The sequence below is a fragment of the Gastrolobium bilobum genome, unplaced genomic scaffold (genome assembly GCF_033153095.1).
Source record: "Gastrolobium bilobum isolate Gb01-03AN ecotype WA unplaced genomic scaffold, APGP_CSIRO_Gbil_v1 utg42558, whole genome shotgun sequence".
Lineage (NCBI taxonomy): Eukaryota > Viridiplantae > Streptophyta > Magnoliopsida > Fabales > Fabaceae > Gastrolobium > Gastrolobium bilobum.
In genome coordinates this window covers 212,640-233,613 of record NW_026896757.1, presented here as the reverse complement: position 1 = coordinate 233,613, position 20,974 = coordinate 212,640, and the positions used below count along the sequence as shown (strand labels likewise).

Sequence of the window (20,974 nt, the reverse complement as noted above, 5' to 3'; positions counted from 1 at the left end):
TAGAAGTGGGTCAAAACGGGTTCAACCCGCCTCGCGGTTATAAATTTATTTTTTTATTTTTACAATTAGGTAGTATTTCATTAGTTCTTAAATTTTTGTGATATCCAAATTTTTTTTTATCTTAGTACTTCCTAGAAAAAATAAAGAATAACAATTTTATTTATGACAAATGTTATCTATATATAAATTTCTAAAGAATGTTTGACAAATATTAGTATACATTTAAGATTAAGACTAAAAAAATATAGAGAAGTATGAAATAAAATAAAATAATATTAGAAAAATTCATAAAATATATTTTATTTTTGAATTTTAATTAATTTTTTTTTAATTGGTGGGTTGGTGGGTTGACCCGCCAACCCACCATAAAACGGGGTGGGTTCATTTTTTTAATCCATATTTTTTGGCGGGTCAACCCGCCCCGCCCCGTTTTTGGCGGGTTGGTGGCGGGGCGGGTCACCCAAATTACCACCCCTAATGAAAATGGTGTCTTTCGTTTCTCTTTTTAAGACCAAATCAGTGCATTATTTGTACGATTGAGGAAAAAAAATCAAAAAATTTGTCAGCGACTGTCATTGATTAATCTCTAAAAGAAAGAACGTGTCAATATTTATATATATATATATATATATATATATATATATATTAGTGTACTACTCGTGCGATGCACGAGGGAAAAATGAAATTGGTTTATCTGTCTTGTAAAAATTAACGCAAATCGTAAAAGTATATCGTTGTATTTTATGCAATTAAGATAATGAATGGTCACTGACCATCCAACTCTTGCATCGTAAAAAGATGTAAGCCATTAATTATTTTACATATCATTTTAATATTTTCCCCTACTTTCTACACAAAAAATTGTTAAGCCTATTAATAGTATTTATTATTATGTCTATTGGTCACCAAATAATTTTATCTTGATTGATGATTATTATAAAAAAAAGGAAAAAAGCAAGGCTTCCTCAAAAGCGAATGAGGCAAACAATAGGGAACTTGTGAACCTAAAATCCATCGAAAACACTAATAAGTCAAGTTCCGCTCAAAAGCACGAGTGATGTGATGCAAGTGAAAAGGGGGTAAACATTTCTGGTGGGAATCAAAACGGTATCTTTCGTTTTTCTTTTTAAGACCAAATAACAATGAGAAATCATACGTGATCTATGGAGAATATGATGTCTACATATAATTCTAATCTTGGTAACATGGAAAAAGAAAAAAAAAGCCATTGTTCAAACATTCTCGTTTCTATGAAAAATAAATATTATTATATTAAGAGTGAAACAATGTAATGAATAATCACTGTTAAAAAATTGCAAACCTGATTTTTATAGGAAATTTAGGATCTGGATCCTCTAATGTGAAAAATCACATGACCATATAATGTGAAAAATCGTAACCATACAAAGGTAGATCAATGGTAATAAAAGAGGAGAGAGAAAATATATTAAAATAAGTAGTTACAAAATCATAACCGTTAATTTATCTTTGTATGGTTGTGATCTTCTTATATGACCATGTCATGTTTTTTTTCACATTAGAGGATCCATTTCTGAAAATTTATATTGTCCTAAAAAAAATGACTTTACAACTTCTGCAAGCAATAGAAGAAGTATTTTCCCCAAAAACAATTCCGTAGTATGGATTAATTGAGTAAGAGGTTTGCTTGTATTCGTATAATTTTTTGTCTTTAAAATTATTGAGATGTCCGTGAATTATTAGCATAAAAACAGAATAATTTGCCTACAATTTGCTTATTTAGAAGGGTTATTTTAGTGCCCATTTTTAGACAAAAAATTTAGCAAAATACCCACTTGTAAATTTTTTAAAAATAACACTCATATTAAAACGCAGAGGAATTCATTCTTCAGAAATAGAGATGAAAAAGTCTAATATATATATATATATATATATATATATATATATACAAAAAAAAGAGAGATGAAAAAGTGGATCAACCCTGTCTCCAACCCAATGAAAGTAAGTGACTCGTGTCATTCAAATGACTAAAACAATTATCATCGCACAGATTAGTAATGGATGTTGGTTTCTGAGGTTTTGGTAATATGCTAAAAAAGAGAGTCATACGTTCAAAAATTCTTGTGTTTATGAAAAATAAATAAATTCATAGTAAAAGTGATAATATATAGCGACTCATCACGGATAAAAAATTGCAAACCGAAATAAGAAAAGATACCATTAACTTTTCTTATATTAAAAAAAAAACATTAATATCTACTATGGATTAATTGAATAAGCGTTAAGCTTGTATGCATTTTTTTTTTGTATTTAAAGTTATTTATATGTCTATAAATTATTAGCATGAAAGCAAAATAATTGTTTCCCACAATTTGCTTATTTAGTAGTCTCAGTTTATTGTCCTTTTAAAATTAAGACAAAATTTTTGTTAAAATACAGACTTTTAAAATTTTCAGCTCAAATTTATAAGGATAACTATTATATTAAAGCGGTATAGGAATTCATTCATTATGAGGAGCTTCTAGCAGTGAACGGAGAGCATGGTGAATACATTTTTAACCACACAATAAATCCATTTACATATATTGACAAGAATTACGAAAAATTGCCGATAAAAATCCAACAAAGAAACATGGTCCTCCCCCCAACAAAAAGAAAAAGAAAAGTGAAAGATTTTGTTCCACATTTTACTCACTTTGGGCATGAAGGGTAGAAAGCATATAAAGAAACAACTAGTTTACCATTAACATAACGAATAAAAAAATGGCCAAGTGATTGGGGAAGAGACAACCAACAAAACAAAACAAAAACTAAAAAATAGGGGAGGTGGGGGTTTATTTCTATATAAATAGTTACACATATATTAGCAATCTAGTTCCATTAGCATCCAGCAGCTTTCAAGAATTTATCATAGGGGCTCGCAGGTGGTAGTCTCAATGAATGTTGCTGTCCAGAGTCATATGAACAGAGGCGAACTTGATACAGCGCATGATATTGCTCCTGAGTCACTAACTTCAGATCAACTTTTGAATAGTCCAGTGTCTACAAAATTGCACAGTAGCAACAAATAATAATCCTTTCAATATTAACAAACAACTAAACATGATGCCTGATCTTTGGACTTGATTGTAATGCATAATGCAAAGGTTTTGGGTTCAAACCGAGTGTGACAACTGGCCTCCTCTCAGTAAAATGTAGCAATTAACAAGTAAATGAACTCTATGCCTACAATATATCTTCATACGCTCTTCAAATACATCATTTAAACTAGTGAGCGATTATTTTTTAATAATGAAACTGGTTACTAAGATTCAAAAGATACTGAGAGATAAAGAATATCATACCAGAGATTATTAATAAAACAGAGAGTTTGATCACTGGCTGTGAATCCTGAGCAGATAGGCTACTCTGGTAATGGTATACAAGCAGAAATTTTCTACACTATATAATGATAAATGAGTATACACTGCCTTTAGGTCTGTGGATGACTTTCATCTTTTCATTTTTTGTTTTTTCATAATGATTATTTGATTGACATTTAATTCCCAAGCTGCCTATACACTTAACCAGGACAGTCAATACTCCACAGTCCAAACAATAAATTGACCAGTATAACCAGCTGAATGGTCAAATAGATCGTTAAGAAAAAAAAATTATTCTTTCACGACATATTTTTCTTTTGCCAAAAAATTAAAATTTCATGGTAAAATAAATACGAACCTTAATTGGTGGACGGGGTACTTTTATTTCATTTCCACTTGAAAGAACTATTGCCCTAGTCTCCTGCTGATGCTTGAAACTGTGAAGAATTGACATCTTCTGTTGTTTCCCTGTTACAAGTGCCTCACACTGGTTCTTCATTTGGTCATAAGGAACTGGAGTTGAGGAAATGGGGAAACTTGCCACTTGCTGTGCGGTTTCCAAAACCTATCCATACAATAATCCCCATAGTATCTTTAACAGAAGAAACATAGTGGCCACTCTCCAGCATAAGCATAAAAAATTGATTCAAAATTACAATCACATAGCCAATCAGCTAGAATTAAAAATGAAAGCATATCGCAATTTACCGATTCTAAGAGTTGATTAACACTTAGAATGTCCAGGTTATTGATAGATAGTGATGATTTGCGATCTGACTGACTTCCACTTCGTTCAGTCCGGGTCTCTTCATCCAACAAAGATACTGGAGTCATAATCTGGATACAACCCATCACACAACTGGTAAGACAGAAAAGTTCTCAAGAGCCATTTAAATGGAGATGCAATTCTGAGGAATTTAAAATTTTACCTCGTTAAAATCTGGGAACTCAATCTGTGCAAGTGGAGAACATGGCCTTGGTGTCTCCATAAACAGTGGAGGTCCCAAGGGATATGCATCATCAAGGGAAAACCCCTGTACAAGTTGTTTCTTTATTCTCGACAACTCATCCTGGTTAAAAAAGAAAAAGTCAATATTTACACTTACCCGCTACTTACATGTTCCTTTGCAAGCAACTCCACCGCAACTTTTCTATAACATTCCAGATTCTGCACACACCTAATATAATATTTGCAAGTATCTTTTTCCATAAGAAAAAGATTGGCTGACAGATAGTTTCCAGAGCAAATATGTGCATGTGCCACTGGAACACATACAGGGTACAAATTCAAATTTAGAAACTTGAACTAAAAGTAGCCTATTAGATGTTCAAATAAAATTATAACTAAACAGTATATCACATTATTCTTTGTCAGACCAAGTAAAGCCGATGCATAAGCTTTTCAATCTGGGATAATTTGGTAAAGCAAAAGCATTAGCCCTTCATAATTTATGGTAAAACACTGATCGCTTATATAACTAGCCCATTCTTTGGTAAAGAAGAGGCCCTTCATAATTTCTGGTAAGAGGCAGAAACCTAGTTGTTATTCTATCCTTGAACTAAAACTAGGGTGATATTGACATCTCCACTTCCAAAGAGGTAACTCAAGTGCTCAACCATCTTATACTCAGTTGAGCATAACATTCACCATTTAACCAACTTCAATGTAATTTTTGAGTGGTTAATGTGCTTAATCAATGGAAAAACTGGAAAACAGTAGTGCCTACTTTATAGGATTCCCACCTAACCCTGGGTATGTCCCTATCTTAAATCCAAGCAAAAGGGAAATAAATTCATATTACCTCTGATAATTTTGAAAATTTAGTCAGGAAGTATGATATTACAATCTCTTTCAACTGCTTGTCATCTAATTCTACTGCTGAAAGTGACTTCATAGCAGCAACATCATCTTCCTGAGATCCATAAATAATCTTCTCTGATTTTGAATAAACAGTCTGCATCCTGACATCGTCAGCCAATTCAAGAAAAGGATCTACCTGTGGATTTATGACTTTAATTAATTTTCCTATTCATTTTTAAAAAACCAAACAGATAACATTCGTTTTGAAAAGGAAACTGAAGAACAAGTACATGGAATGGGGATCAATATAAGAGGTTAGGGGAAGAAACTAACAGTTATCTCTGTCAGGGATGCTTTGACTTTTGGAATTAGCTCAGGGAAGTTGCCTGCCCTGGCAGAGAATATAAGCATGTATGATGCCAAGGTAAAAAGCGACCTCCTGCGAGATGGTTGTAAACCTCCTTTGACAGGTGTGTAGAGAATGAACATGTCAGAAAATTTCCAACAGAAAAATATTTATCTCAATAAAGAAATTTCAGTCATAATAAAACCTTTATAGCATGCACAGACAAACACAATATAAAATTTAGAATACGAAGCCAGGGAATTGTGTAAATCAAGTATGTGAATTTGTACTTGCTTCCTAAAGTAACACAAAGTCAAAAAAATATATTCCAAAAGGCTACAAACTATGCAGCTTGGAATTGTGGAAAGGCGATAATACTTAGAACCACACATTCTACAATAGTTTTTTTATTAGAACAAATAATCTACAGTATTACTTGCAAACTAAGAGGATAAAATTCAAATAAATTATAAAATGAGGTGTACAATAATTTGCAATTGCTAAGGAATATGAAGAGGTGCTTATGAGGTTCCTAAGCTCCAGAAAATCAAATAGCAGTGGTTTGCGGCTTACTCATAAAAAAATTAAACCTTATAACAGGGGATTTATATAGTTCCAAATCAAGTTGACGTAGAAAAGAACTGGACAAAGGGAGAAAACACGTCAGGATGACAAGATAAAAAATCACTTATATGTTCAACTTACCTTGTGGGTCCAAAGAGATGCTCATGAGGGAGAATGCCAGTTGGAAACATCTTACTAAAGCCATGTAACTGGATGTCTGTGGCAAGCAATTTATATCATCATGAACTTGGACAAATTAATGATGTAAGATTATTTGGTTTTAAAAGCTATCTGGATAAATAAAAGAAATTGTGAAAATATGTTTACTTTTTTTTCCATTTCTGGAAAGATTAAAACAATCGAAATGCCGGCCATACCGGTGACAGTTTCACACCAAATTGAAATACTCATTAAATAGCAGTTCTCATACAAGAATATCCTAGTCGTATGCAACCCTGATAAAATTTACAGACGAATAATACAGACATAATACTTGGAATTAATCCCATAAAAGTGTCGTAATTGCACTCATAAGAATCGGAACTGGACTGCTTTACAGTAAATCATGTAAGAGTAAAGATAATAGTACAAGTGACCACAGTAATAGTCAACTGGTAATTAAAAATGTAAACTATTATAAATAATTAACAATAATAGAAAAGTAACAAAACATTGTTTATTGTCTTTTCTGATTATAAATCTTAAAAATCCATGGCATTTGCATTGTACCAATCTCACCTTAGAACGAGTGAACAATAATGCAATGCTATAAGTGTGAGCCATTGCCTCAAAATTTGCAGGGCCACTTTCCACAGATGTTGCCTGAACCCAAATTGAAGAAAGCAATAGACTCACTTGGTGACTGCTTAACCGAAAACAACTTAGCTCCTGCAAAATTAAGAGTTAAGACATGCAATATTTGATTAGCAATACAGCAAAAAGAAAAATATCTATGTTCCCACTATCGGAAAAAAGAAAAAAGAAAATCCAAACTAACTGAACCACTTCCTAACATTAGTAATATAATTGAAATCAATAAAAATTGTATAAAAAATAATCATGATGAATAGGCACAGCAAGCTGCATCCCCAAACCCCCACCCCCCAAAAAAATAAAAAAATAAAAGAAAAAGAAACATATTGAGTTACATGTCTATTTCCACAATTAATAATGATAGGTAAAATAAATATTCTGGACTAAAAAGGATATGTAAATAATTCCATACATCTTTTCCATCGGTTAGAACTCCAAAAAATCTGTAACCATGATATAGATGAAATGCATATTTCCCACTTACACCAACTTCTGCCTTTCCTTCCACAGGTTTCCAATTGAGGTGTTCTACTCCTATAAAGCTTTCACGCCGAAGGTAGAAGCTTTCGCTTGGTACCTTCGGAGCCATCTTAATTTTCTGGTCTAACTGCGGAGTAAATAGAGATGGCATAAGCACTATGGAGAAGACACTATGTGCCCCAATTCGTGTCTCATGGTCAGGATGGGCCATTGCCAGGAGCAATTGATGAAACAAAGCATCAGGGAAAGCCTGCAAAGGACAGAAAATTACACAAAAGTTTATATAGTTTTACTACAGCTAAGCATAAAGAAAAGTCCATATCTAGTCAAAGTAAGAACACTTGCCTTCTTGTCATATGATACATTAGGGATGGACGTGATTAATTTTGCAGTTTGATAAACAGCAGAGATTGTTGTTCTTGCTATGATGGTTGTAGTCGAGATGTTTTCTAACACCGTAGCCATCAAATCAAGAATGGGCCCTACATCCCCAACCTGTCATTCTCAATATGTTATAGTAGAGACAGCATAAAGTTTGAAAGACAAACGAAGTGTTATGCGTACCTTGCTTGAAAGTTGTAATATACACATTTCTAAGGCAGATTGAAGCTCAGTATTCAACTTATACCCATCATTTCCAGTGCTGGAAGCTTCAGCTGAATTTTGCAGGCACTTCCTTAAATGTTTAATGAGGTCAGATATTGCACCAATTATTGCAACTGAAGCCTGTTGCTTCACATTTTGGGCAAGTTGTGTTGTGGTGTTAATAATATTATTCTGAAGGATAGGTCGCTTGGCAACATTCTTATGATCCAAGTGCTTGACCAAAATGGACAACAGAAGATGGGAGTTGTCTCCTGGTGTGCAAAAAGAGACAATCAATACACTGAAATAGGAGAAAACGTCATTTTTTCCAAGGAAAATTATGTCACCGTCTCACTGAATGTTGCAGGGCTACCTGATTCTGCTAAAAGAGATTGTAAATACATCAAAACACGAGCAGCAACTCCTTTTTCAGAAGACCATTGATTTTCAGAATCAAAATTATGAAAAAGAGGCTCAAGGACACGCCGCAGAGTTGTAGCTTCCCTTGCCAATTTGACCATATTATACAAGCAAACCTTTGACCAATATGTAGGATCTCTAGCAGTATCCCTGTAAAGTTGTAAACACATAAGGGCTATTTGGGATCATAACTTTTGGCTTCTTAACAAAGGGTGGGGGAGAAGAGTAAGAAAAGACATACAACATAGGGTTCATCTCAGTTCCTGCCACGACTTTAAGCAACAAAGGATCCTTCTTAGTGATGCCTGGTAAAGAACAATCCTCTTCTTTAGGAAATCCCTGTACCAACTGGTCCAGGGACTCTGAATTTAGTTTATCTTCCTTGGTCTGGTTGGAGTTAGATTGGAGACTTGTGTAATTTTCCAAAGTCACTGTTATAATCTATTTCAGAGTCCACCCACCGAAACAAGAAACAAGAAAGGAAATAATTAAATTGACAAACAACTGTATTGTTACAAGTGCAAGCTATACCCAAGTTTTGATTCAAAGTTTTGGGGAAAAATACATAACAAACCAAACATCAATATAAATGCAACCCTTTCTTTTATATCACATCTTGAATCATTGAATAATAACTAAAAGAGTAAAAGTATGGAAATAATACTCACTTCATCCAAATCCATGGAAAGATGTGAGTGCTCACCCATGAAACGCACCTAGCCACAGAAAACATAGGGGGAAAGAGGAAAAGGTATCAACAAGAGAAGGGACAAGTGACCTTAAAGGCAATTGACAAAAGGTTACCGCGGTAGGCATAAGGTAACCACTAACCATTTCATATTATTTAAATGTCTCACTCTTACAATCATTTGCAAAAATCAAAGCGTATAGCCTTATACATCTTAAATTATTATAAACTAACATTTACATGATCAGTAATCACTAAAACTGCTAAGTTCTATAAGTTTATTCCTGCCCTCGAATTTACATTCGACTCCTCTGCAAAGAGCAGTTTCTAATCCTAATTATATCAAATTACAGGAATGTATAAGCAGTTTCTAGAAGAAGTAACAAATGAACAACAGAAAGGAGCAGTACCATATAGGATAGAGCTTCTAGTCCAGCTGAACGTAGACGCAGAGCTCGTTCATCTTCCCCCACTTCTTGAGCCAATTGACATAGTTTAGGAATAAAACCCTCTAAGTTGAACATGTATGTACCATCTGTCTATTTTTAACTTAAAAAAGTCAGGAACACAAAAACTCATTCCATTCAAAAAAATGCCGAAAAAAAATTACAGGGCTACAAATGCAATATATAGCAAGTAGCAAGAGTTATAATGCAGTTAGCGCCAATAAGTCACCCCCACATGGAGAACTGTGGTTTTTGAGCTCAACAGGAATCTTACAACTTCCACCCAAGCTTAAGCTGTTAGGTGAAAATACGTGAATGATTTTATATTTATTGCTAATATGTCCTCTTACACAAATTTGGACTTGAAGTGTGGCTGATACACAAGCCCACCTACTTTGCTGAAATTCAACTTTTTACTAGAATAGTAGAGGTGGCAAGGATCAAACTCTAAACTATTTAGTCATAAAGGCTCTAATACTGTGTCATAAACCAACTATCATAAAAGTTTAAACTATTAGGTGAAGACACATGAATAGTTTTATATTACATCTCTAACAAAGTCAAAGAATTTTCTTCAAAGGGGTGGCAGATCTCTTACTGCGCAACATCCACATAAGCTAACCCCACAATGTGGTAACTCCAACAAGTCAGAAACGTTTAATAACCAAATACCTGGCAATCTATAAAATCAAAAAGAGTGTTGCAGCCTATGATCCTGATTTCATCCGTTCGAGTTTGTTCTAGAAGAGTCCGGACGATCTTTAATAAACTACCGGCAAAAAGTGGCCTACAAGAATAAGAATTATTATTTGAATATCATCACATATTTGAAATAGAAAGAAGTGGCAATCCAACAATAGAAATCAAAGGAGGAACAACTTTATTGTATAAGAACAAATATTGACAGAGTCTTATGTTGCCTCAAAATATAAAATCCCCAATATTATATGAAATAAAAAGTTTAAAATAACATCATATTTTATGCCTTTTTCAATTTTGTACTCTTTAAAATGTGTTAAACACAACTTTTAGGATATTCAGCACACTGTGCAGATGATTGTAAATAATAACATGAAAGGAAATTGTAGCAAACACATTCATTCATTAGATGTATTCAGTGACTTAAGATGCATGTAGAAGCTAAAAGGAAAAGGGTTTCCCTTGGATTATATATCAGGAGCATAGAAGCAATGACTGGAAACTTTCTAAATGAAATTTTATGTATGCAAAACCTACTTTAAAGTGTTCAGTTTTCTTCTGGCAAACTAAGACTACTCATCAGAAATGAATTCATCAGAATGATGACAATTTATATATATATGTCATTAAACTTACATCTGCTCCTTACATGACGATAAGAATTTCCTGTATATGCACAAGACAACTTTCACTGAACCAAAGACTTCATTTCGAAGATCCTTGTAACATATTTGCTCTAAGTAATCAGTAATCTGCAAAAAAAAAAAAAAAAAAAAACTTAGATGGAAGCCAATGTGATTTTCTCCTCCAACAAAGATATATTCATACTTGGATAACAATCTAAGAAGTAGTTTCACCATATTAATAAAATCAAATAGTATATTAAGAGAAACATTATCCAAATTCTCTCCATCATGTCATAATCTGTCTTGATTACATGACGCAATTGAACCAGAAGTGACAGAAAATAAAAGACTTCCAAGAATAATATTACCTTGGGAATTCTCAAAGGATTCTTAGAAGCATAATCACATAGCTTTCCAATTTTTCTATCATTAGGTTCAGCCTCCTGCCAAACACAGTAACCATCATGAACATCAGATGATGGGAAGAGCAGGGGAGAGACAAATGGTGGAGAGGGGCTCCAAAGCATTCAAAATATATATTAAATCATGATAATATTCACTAGAATAAGAAATCTTATCATAAAGAACCCTCCGGTAGGGGTCTTTGCAAACCATAAATTCTTACTATTCTTTACACAATAATGCACTGGTCACTAAGAGTGGCAATGATGTACCAACATATATCATTACTAATAAGAGTCCCCCAAAAAAAAAAAAAAACGCTAAAGGAAATGGTAAATTAAATGCAAAACCTAGATTCAAAATTACATCATGAAGTCACCGACAGCAGAGAAGCATTTTTCAAACAATAAAGCACCAGTCTCCAGAAAACTTAAAAACCGTCCCATTGCATATATTCCCAAATAATTGCTAAATCAACATAAAATTTGTGCTACGGTATCCATCCTTTTTTTCTTGAATACCAGTACCTGGACGAGTTGTCAAGCATATATTAGTTGAATCAGTTGTTGATTTTCACAATATATGTTCGGAATCCACCAGATATAACCAGCAACCAATTAATATTTAACAACGTATCATGATAATGCTATGCAAGGTGGGGGGAAAATGGGTAACCATTAAATCATAGCAAGTTAGTAACTCACATAAGTAACAAACAACAAGCAAAGCTTTTATACCTGAAATCAAATAATCATAACATGAGCTGAAAATGTCACCTGATTACGTGGGAAAATATCAGCTAGCAAATTCTTGTAACGTTTCACCGGTTGTCTTGAGCTTGCCCGCATAGCAGGACAAATGCAACAGAGGTTGCCACAAACAGGCACAACCCTCCTCGACATAACCCCCATTTGTTCTATGCTATGGAATCACAGACCCTCCCCTTTCAAGAATCTCCTCACAAAACAATTCACTTCGAAAACTGCATCCACAATTCACATTCCATTGATAACAAACTTAAATAAATTCACATCAGTTTACTGAAAATCCTTGTTCATCACCATTACTTTTACAACTCTCAACTAAGATCAAAATTAAAACTCAGTCATATTCTGAGATAAATGAATTTCTGCCAAAATAGAAAGAAAAAAAAATAAAAAATAAAAATTCAGTCTCAGGATTTTAGAATTATAACTACATTAACTTACCCAAAGTTCAAGCAAAGAATTCTACTTCATTGCAAGATCAAGTGTCTCCGATCGCGATCTGGACTGAACTCTGAAACAAAATTTCTGAAATTAAGGTTTGGAAAGACAACGGAAAATTGTGCAATTAAATTCAAAGAAATTAAACGAGGGAAAATTTAATAAAATTAAATAAAAAATAGTAACTAAGAATAATGGCAATGGGGTCAGTGTGTTGTTTTCGGTTGGGCATTAATGACATTGGAAATAACGTTTTCGTTCCAGCGGCAACGTGTTCTTTGTTGTTACTATTAAAGCATGAAATGAAATTATAATAGCAACTTGCTAATACAGACAGAAAAACGAAAAGTGTTATTATTTCAAGGAAACGATATTCTACTTATTATATTATTATTAGTTTTTTATCTTTGTCTACTGTTCTAAAATATCATTAGATTAGAATCTTAATTAACATTTATTTTTCTCTCTTCTTCGAATTCTTATCTAATGATGTTGGAGAATGATAGATAAAAAAAATAATAGGTAGAATAACATATCCCATTATTTTATTAAGAAAAAATATGATGCTATCGTCACCGTTGGTGCGATTAGGAAGTTGATTGCACGATGACTCATTTGCGCCTCATGATTGTTTACGCGCAAATGATTCTTGCCCGCATCGAACGTGGACGATTAACCTATATAACATGAAAATGGATCCAAAATGATGCGGAAAAAGATAAATTAACACTGATGAAGGAGCGTAAAAAGGTTGGGTTGTACTAAACTTTGACTTAAATAAATTAAATTTATGTAAAAAAATTTAAATTTAGCCTAATTTATTAGTTTGTATAGAATTAAATTATAAGCTTGGACTAACTTATATTTAAAAAATAAAAAATTTAGCCTAAATCTTTAATCTGTTTAAGTATTTAGATATTTAATAGTTAAAATAATATTATTTTATTATTTAAAATTATTAAAATAATAATTTTATTTATTTTATTTAAAATAAATAATATGATATAGAGTAGCATGTAAACTTATAGGCTTGGTATGTAAAAGAAAGCCCACTACATATTTTTTAAATAGAATTTATAAAATATCTAAGAATGTTCTATTTAACTATATGTAAATTTTATTAAATCGTATGTCTCATTTACACCCTTATTGATGATTTTATAATTATTTGTTTTAATTTTTTTATCTCTTTTTTTATTACTATTATTAAGATTCCTTGCATGATCATGTCATAATTTTTTAATACGAGAGATTTCAATCCTATAAAAAATACATATAAACAAATATTTTATAATTTTAATAATCCAATTAATGGTGTATACTTATTTGTTATATATTATCATCCATATAATAATTACCCCACCGAAAGGGTTCAACGGTCCGAAATTTGATTGAATTATGAAAAGGAAAGTTCTCTTTCCTGTCTCTTTTTGACTTCCTGTTACCCTACGGCCTATAAAGTATATAAATCATACATATGCTGCCTGTGTTATTTTATATTTATGAATTTGATATGTGAAATTTGATTTGATATAAAGTATATAAAGTTGTGTTATCAAATATATATGTGTTAAATGTTTATGATAAGTTTATTTTTATATACATACAAAGGTACGTGATATTCATATAAATTTATATGAGGTGTAAAAGTATATATATATATATATATATACTATATATATATATATATATATATATATATATATATATAACTTGTTAGCTAGTTAGGTTTTGTAGAAGTTAATGAATTTTATATATGTTATATGTGAAATTTGATTTGATACATAACCTTGTTACTTAAGACGGCAAATAGTTCATGGAAAGGAACAAAAATCGACAAACCAACAAAGAAATGTATCCTTAAGCAGGTTGAAAGATAATTATGGCTGTAGCTCCATCACTAATTCGTCGTTTTCTAAGCATTTACTTGACTTGTTTGATCTTCCTCGTTTTGTTACTGTTTTTAATTTTGTTTTTAAATTTAATTGTTAAAGAAATTACAACCAAGGGTTATTTCATTAATTAAATAAACATATACTATGGCATATGATAAGGTCGTTCGGTAATCCACCAGCTAAAGTGATTCATGATGCCACGCGGTATGATTTTTTTAATATACTATTCTTTTCACTTTTACTTCCATTAAATGACGAATCGTGCTAAAATCACTTGAAAAGTGATGCAGATTGAAGGCATTGATTGAGTTTGACCAAGTTACGCATACATACCAAAACAATGTAACATATTTTTTTGTACAAGAAAGTTTAAGTGACATTAGATACCACTATTTCACTCAATGGGTGCAGCTTAATTGGTAACTTGGCACTGAGTTAGTGGGGTTGGACGTGTGTTCGATTCCTGCTGAATGCATTCTTGGGGAGGGGGCTGAACCTTTAGCCATCACTGATCCTCCGCACTCCGGATTAGTCCCATAGCCGGCTCAAAGAATCGAAGCTCGTGGGGATACCGGAGGGAGCCAACTCGCCTCAAAGAGGTAATTAGGGTTGGGTAACTCCAAAAAAAAAAAAAAATACCAGTATTTCACTAAAGTGAGAGAAGACCTTCCAATCTCTTTGAAAATTTTTGTGAAGGATTATATACCACTCACCAACAAAGTCCTCACATCAGCCAGAAGGGTTTGAACCCGCGCCCTTGAGGGGTATGAACCAAACCCTTAGCCAACTGTGTCCACCTTTGTTGGCCAATATAACATATTTTCATATATATCTCACATCAGCGAGAGGGGTTTGAACCCACGCCCTTGAGGGGTATGAACCAAACCCTTAGCCAACTGTGTCCACCTTTGTTGGCCAATATAACATATTTTCTTATATATATATATATATATATATATATATATATATATATATATATATATATAGGAATCTTTTGACATCAGTGTCAAATTTAAAGTTTGACACCTCGTCTGAAAGTCGTTAGATCAAAAAAGATCAACGACTCTGATTTGTAAGCATGTGATACCATTGATTTTTTTTATCTAACAACTCTCAGATGAAGTGTCAAACTTCAAATTTGACACCGATATCAAAGAATCATATATATATATATATATACACACACACACGAAGGGTTTAATATTTTTTATATTGTAAATGATAAATTTATTTTTTGTACATGGATAAAAGTAAATAGAGTTCATATTTTCTCTTTATCTCCACTCTCTTCGTATGGGTTCCACATACTTTTATATGTGTATAAAAGATAAATTTATTTCTTATAATATAATAAATATTAAACTCATATATGAATTCAGCTTTCGGCCAAGCACAAGAAATAAAAAAATTAAAGACGTTTTTATGTAAGAGAAATTATGGATGCAAGGTCTTTATAATATTTTGCTAGAAAATAATATAAATCATTAAAAAGACTTTACCCAACAACTTAATCTTTTTGGTTAAATTGAATTTTTATATGATATTAAAATTTCAATGAACATTAGGTCACGAATTCGATCTTCACCGTTCTCCACCTTATAGTGGAACTAAGTAAAACACCTAATAACTTAAAAAAAATTCCCACCCAATAACTTACGGTTTTAAATTGAATTAATTCGTAGGGAACAATGTTTTAAAGAAATATGGTTGGTTTGGTTCATGAAACTGACGATACAAGTAAAACATGTGAGAAGGAAGGTTCCTTAGTAATTAGGGCGAAGGGTGGTCGGGCATTTTGAGGCATCGAGTAACAAAGTTGACAATGATAGTACCCGATGAGAAGATGGCTGTGTGGTTGGCAAAGAAGGAGATATGACCAAGAAGGAAGATGGTTTGGTAGTTTAAAAGATGGGAGATGTGTGTTTATTAATTAGATGATTCGGATGGTTGATAAAATGGTGACAAATGCATCCTTTCGAGTTTCATCTTGTTATACAAAAATACAGAATAAAATTCCTACTTATATTAAATAGGGACCTTAAAATAAGAAACTATTCTCCCTAATTTGCGTATCTTGTATATATAATTAGTATTAATTTTAAGCGATACCAACAAGGGTTAAATGATATCAATATAAATAAATGCCTAATATAATCTCTTTCTAAATCTAATAAAAGATAAAAGATTGCACTGAAGGTAGACGTACACTTGCTAATGAAGACGCACAAACTTCAAATCTAATAGTGAAGGTTTTTTACAAAAATATATGATAAAGGATGGCTGTGACAGATATGGTAAAAAATAGATCAAAAAATTCAATATTGTGCTACGACATGTTTGAAAATAATTTTCGTTGGGCAATGGACAGAATGAGTTAAGGGTTTATTGTGAGAGATAAGAAGTATTGATCACAAAGATGATATTATTACAATAGTGATCCATATTTTAAGAAACTTTGACAACGAAATAATGATAAAACAAGTCACAAAGGATGATTCATTTCTTATACCATGTAAAGCAAGTAGCAAATAATTCAATCTTAAACAAGGTGAAAGCCACATTAATTGTTTCGAATTATATTTCCGTAACATGTCCCCTCACATGATGGTTCATTGCACTGAAAGGTGAATAACACACAAACTCACCTAAACGTGTTAAAAAATTCGTAATATTTAATTACTATTAATAAAGTAAGGGATAATGAGGATTGAATTTGTGATCACTTAGTCATAGAAACTCATACACTATATAATATAACTAATTCAACTCAATAACTTAAGCTAATAAGTAATGTCCACATTAATAGTTTTATATTAATATCTCAAACAGATTTATTGTTTGATAAAACTTTAATATCTTAGTGAAAATAATGTATATATAACACATAGTATTAACAAAACCGAAAATCTTAAATTAAGAAAAATTCAGATAAAACAATATTGTTTTCCAATAGAGTAGTGGGAACCATTGTTATTTCCTATTTCCTTTTTAATATTAAACATGAGATGATGCACCACAGTTTGTTGTACAATGTGAGATGGAGTGTGTAACATTTCGAAGTTATTAAGGTGTATGAAACTCATTTGTGACTAATTACACAACATCAATTCTAAGGTCTCGAAGTACTTTTACTAAACTACACTTTTGCTCCAAATTAGGACTTAACTAAAAAATAAAATTTTCACCTAATTTAATTTTTCAATAAACTCATTAATTTCCCTTTACAAAACATAAGTGATTGAATACCGATTAATTAAGTCTTTCCCTATATTCACTTTAAGGTATTTAAACGCGGGATTTATCATGTGTTACAATGAAAATCAGTGTTATATTACCGTATAGTGTATTATAAAATGTGTGATGAGTGAACATATGAATATCGCATGGATGTGCACAATGCAAGGATAGTGAAAAATGGTTGTATTGATGAATTAATAGAATATTAATAATTGAGATATTTAATATATAACGAGAATCAACCATATAAAGAGTCTAAACCATCACTCTAAAATAATTTGTGAAAATATATAAGTGTAATTGTGATCATGTGATATATGTGTTGGGCCTATTCCTTCTTCAATGCCCAAAGCTCATTGAGGAGTTTGAAAAATACTAAATCCTAAACCTTCTTCCTCCCCTATAAAAGCATTAGTTGTTGGATGAATATAAGGTTGGCTTGAGAGACTATTTGAGGGTTTTGTAAAAAAAAGCTTACAACTTTGATTTTGAGACCACCTCTTGAGGGAAATTTAAAGATTGAGACCTCTCTAGGGAAGTTAGAGTCAATACCACCATTCTAAGTGAGGCTTGAGCGTACCACCATTATTGGTGAAATTTGATATCTTGTAACCTATTTTTTCACAGCGTGGAGGTTTGATTCTGAACTAGTATCCAGTGGGTTTTTACTTCTTCACATCAGATAAAGTTTTTCCACGTTAAAATCTGCTTGTGTTCATTCTCTCTCTCTCTCTCTCTCTCTCTCTCTCTCTCTCTCTTCGTAATTTTCTATTTCTGCTACGCGTAGGCCGACCTCTTTATTTGTGCCGAGCTCCGAGCTCGAAGTTTGACTTCCACAAAGGCTTCTTAGCTGAGATTGTGGGACTGAGTTCGTGCCAACAGTGCTATCAGAGCTCAGGTTCGACGGGTTATGAAGGAGACGAGATGGAGACCAGTGGAATTTCATATGACGGTAACATGTTCAAGCTGATTGCGGACAACTTCACATACTGGAGACCTATAATTGAAGACCATCTTTACTGCAAAGACTTGTATAAGCTCATCATCCTTGCAGAGAGGCCTGAAGGCAAGACTGAGAAGGAATGGGAGATCCTGAGTCAGAAGGCGAAAGCCACGATCAGGAAATATATTAACAAAAGCCTCTTTAAGCATGTGTCCGAGTTCACGAATGTGTACGAGTTGTGGACGAAACTGGAGTCCCTGAATCAAAAGAAGACTCCTTGAAACAAGACACACCTGGTTCGCTGACTTGTGAAGCTCGAATAAGAGGATGGCATGAGTATGATTGAGCACCTCAACACCTATAAAGGTATTATGAATCAGTTGTCTAAGGCCGAGATGAAAATTTATGTCGAGATGCAGGTTTTGCTGCTATTGAGCTCTCTGCCAAAAAGCTGGGATGCTCTGATGGTGACATTAAGCAACTCGGTTCCATATGAAAAATTGAAGATGGACACTGTGACAGACAGTCTCCTGAACGAGGAATCCAAATGAAGGGAATGAGGTGTAACCAGCACATATGAGGCAAACGTGACCGAGAACAGAGGAAGGTCTGATACTTGGGGTCGAAGTAAGAGTCAGGGTCAAGACAGACGTGATAAATCTAGAGGCCGGTTTAGGCCGAAATATAAGTTAAAGTGCTTCTATTGTGGGAAGTCCGGTCTCAAGAAGCGAAACTACAGGACTCTACAGAAAGATGAGAAGAACGACATTGTGAAGCCGGATTAGATCATTCTAAAGAAGAAAGAAGACAAAAGCACCATTGCGGTGGTTGCCAATGCTGATGCAGAGATATTTCTCCTCGGTGAAAATAATTTTTTGAATGTTGCATATGATGACTGCACTTGGATTGTTGACTCTAGTGCCTTATTTCACGTCACTCCACACAAAGTGTAATGTCCCACATCGGTTGGAGAGGGGAACGAAGCATGCCTTAAATAAGGGTGTGGATACCTTTCCTTGTAGGAGGCCTTTTGGGGGTAACCCAAAACGTAAAACCGTGAGCTCGACGGTGCTTGTGCGCAGGGCAAAGCGGACAATATCCTGCTACAGGGTTTGGGGCTGTTACAATACATGGGGGAATTTAGTGTATAATCATCTTATTTTATACCGCCTATGATGTACATGGGGTGTAATGTAACATTCTAAGTAATTTTAAATATATTATTAAATTCAAAATATATTAATAATAACCTAATATTGATTATGCTATGCTTTTATATATAATATTTGTATCACATTTACGTTAGTTTTTACATATAATATAAAAATCATGTTTCTTGTAAGAATTAAATTACTATTGTATACTCTAATATCTTAAGTAATAAAAAATAAGTAAATAAATAATATATAAAATAAAAATAAATAATAAATAAACTAAAGTATACATATTAAATAATAAAATAATATAAAATATATATAAACAATTTTAATAGTCAATAGTAAAGTATAAGTAAAGAAAATTGATAATTGATTTCAGCAAGGAAATGATTTCCACTAAGTATAATCACATGGGTTAAAGTCGGTTACCTGCATACGTCATTGTAAAAGGAAAAATCTGATCAAAATTGAAATCGAAGCGTACACCTGTCAAATAGAGACAAACGTACCCAATTGAGTTCTCTATAAATTCCATTGCCTGTAGGGAGAAACATCATAAAACCAAAGACTATAACGTGAAAAGAAGAAAGCAGAAGGTATACAAAAAAAAAGAAAGAAAAAAGAAAGCAGAAAGCATAAGGTGTTTTGGGTATTTTTAGGTAACCTTGGAAGCTTATAAATCCCTCTTCTTTTACAGTTTTTGAATAAGTCTCAAGAAACTTCTTTGTTGTCTTTATAACTATCTTCTTGGTTATTTTCATAACTGTCTTTGTCATGAATGTACTGAAGTCGAGAGATTTTATAATAAGGACAACTCTGGGAACATTATTCTTCACTTTATTTTCTATGCTATTGCTATATGAAGAGAAGGTAGAACTTAATAGTAATAAAATACTATAATGTTTCAAATAGGAGAGGAGAAAAATTGTTATCTTCCCTTTCTTTCAGGTGCTGCACTGTTTCGAATACAATAAATTGTTAGTTTTCCTATATCTCGTGTTACTGTACAACACCGTTTCATTTGAAATAGAAGAAAAGGCAATTTTTTATTGACAAGGTACGGTTGTTAGTACACACATATCGAGTACTATAGGTAACTTAACAATATGGAGCTGGTTTTGATTTGATGATATATCAGCAACATGGTACTCATAGTGGGTGTCTTATTATAAGATTTTTTTATCTTTTTACCTCTCATTAATTATTTAATAACTATTTTATCTTTTATTACAAATTATCTATCAATATGTTCTTCTTTAATCGATTATATGATCAAATGAAGATTTAATCGATTAAATCTCTAACTTAATCGATTTCATCTTCCTC

At 32.6% G+C, this 20,974-nt stretch overlaps 1 protein-coding gene across 5 annotated transcripts; it reads right to left on the bottom strand.

Moving 5' to 3' along the window:
• Positions 1 to 2,665: 2,665 nt before the first annotated feature.
• Positions 2,666 to 12,673, bottom strand: LOC133301855 (protein SEMI-ROLLED LEAF 2-like). Of its 5 annotated transcripts, none has more exons than XM_061501559.1 (21): positions 12,603 to 12,673; positions 12,420 to 12,489; positions 11,988 to 12,193; positions 11,178 to 11,252; positions 10,820 to 10,935; positions 10,157 to 10,271; positions 9,449 to 9,577; positions 9,019 to 9,066; positions 8,592 to 8,791; positions 8,304 to 8,500; positions 7,910 to 8,202; positions 7,691 to 7,840; positions 7,278 to 7,595; positions 6,791 to 6,940; positions 6,194 to 6,269; positions 5,476 to 5,603; positions 5,144 to 5,338; positions 4,271 to 4,411; positions 4,050 to 4,178; positions 3,700 to 3,906; positions 2,666 to 3,021 (listed from the first exon to the last, which is right to left on the bottom strand). In XM_061501559.1, exons 3-21 carry the CDS (start codon positions 12,120 to 12,122, stop codon positions 2,860 to 2,862), a joined length of 2,964 nt encoding a protein of 987 aa, XP_061357543.1. In that variant the 5' UTR covers positions 12,123 to 12,193; positions 12,420 to 12,489; positions 12,603 to 12,673; the 3' UTR covers positions 2,666 to 2,859. The 5 variants fall into 5 exon arrangements, with proteins under 5 accessions (XP_061357543.1, XP_061357546.1, XP_061357545.1 ...); XM_061501562.1 differs by having other exon boundaries at positions 2,666 to 2,979; XM_061501561.1 differs by having other exon boundaries at positions 5,476 to 5,600.
• Positions 12,674 to 20,974: the final 8,301 nt, after the last annotated feature.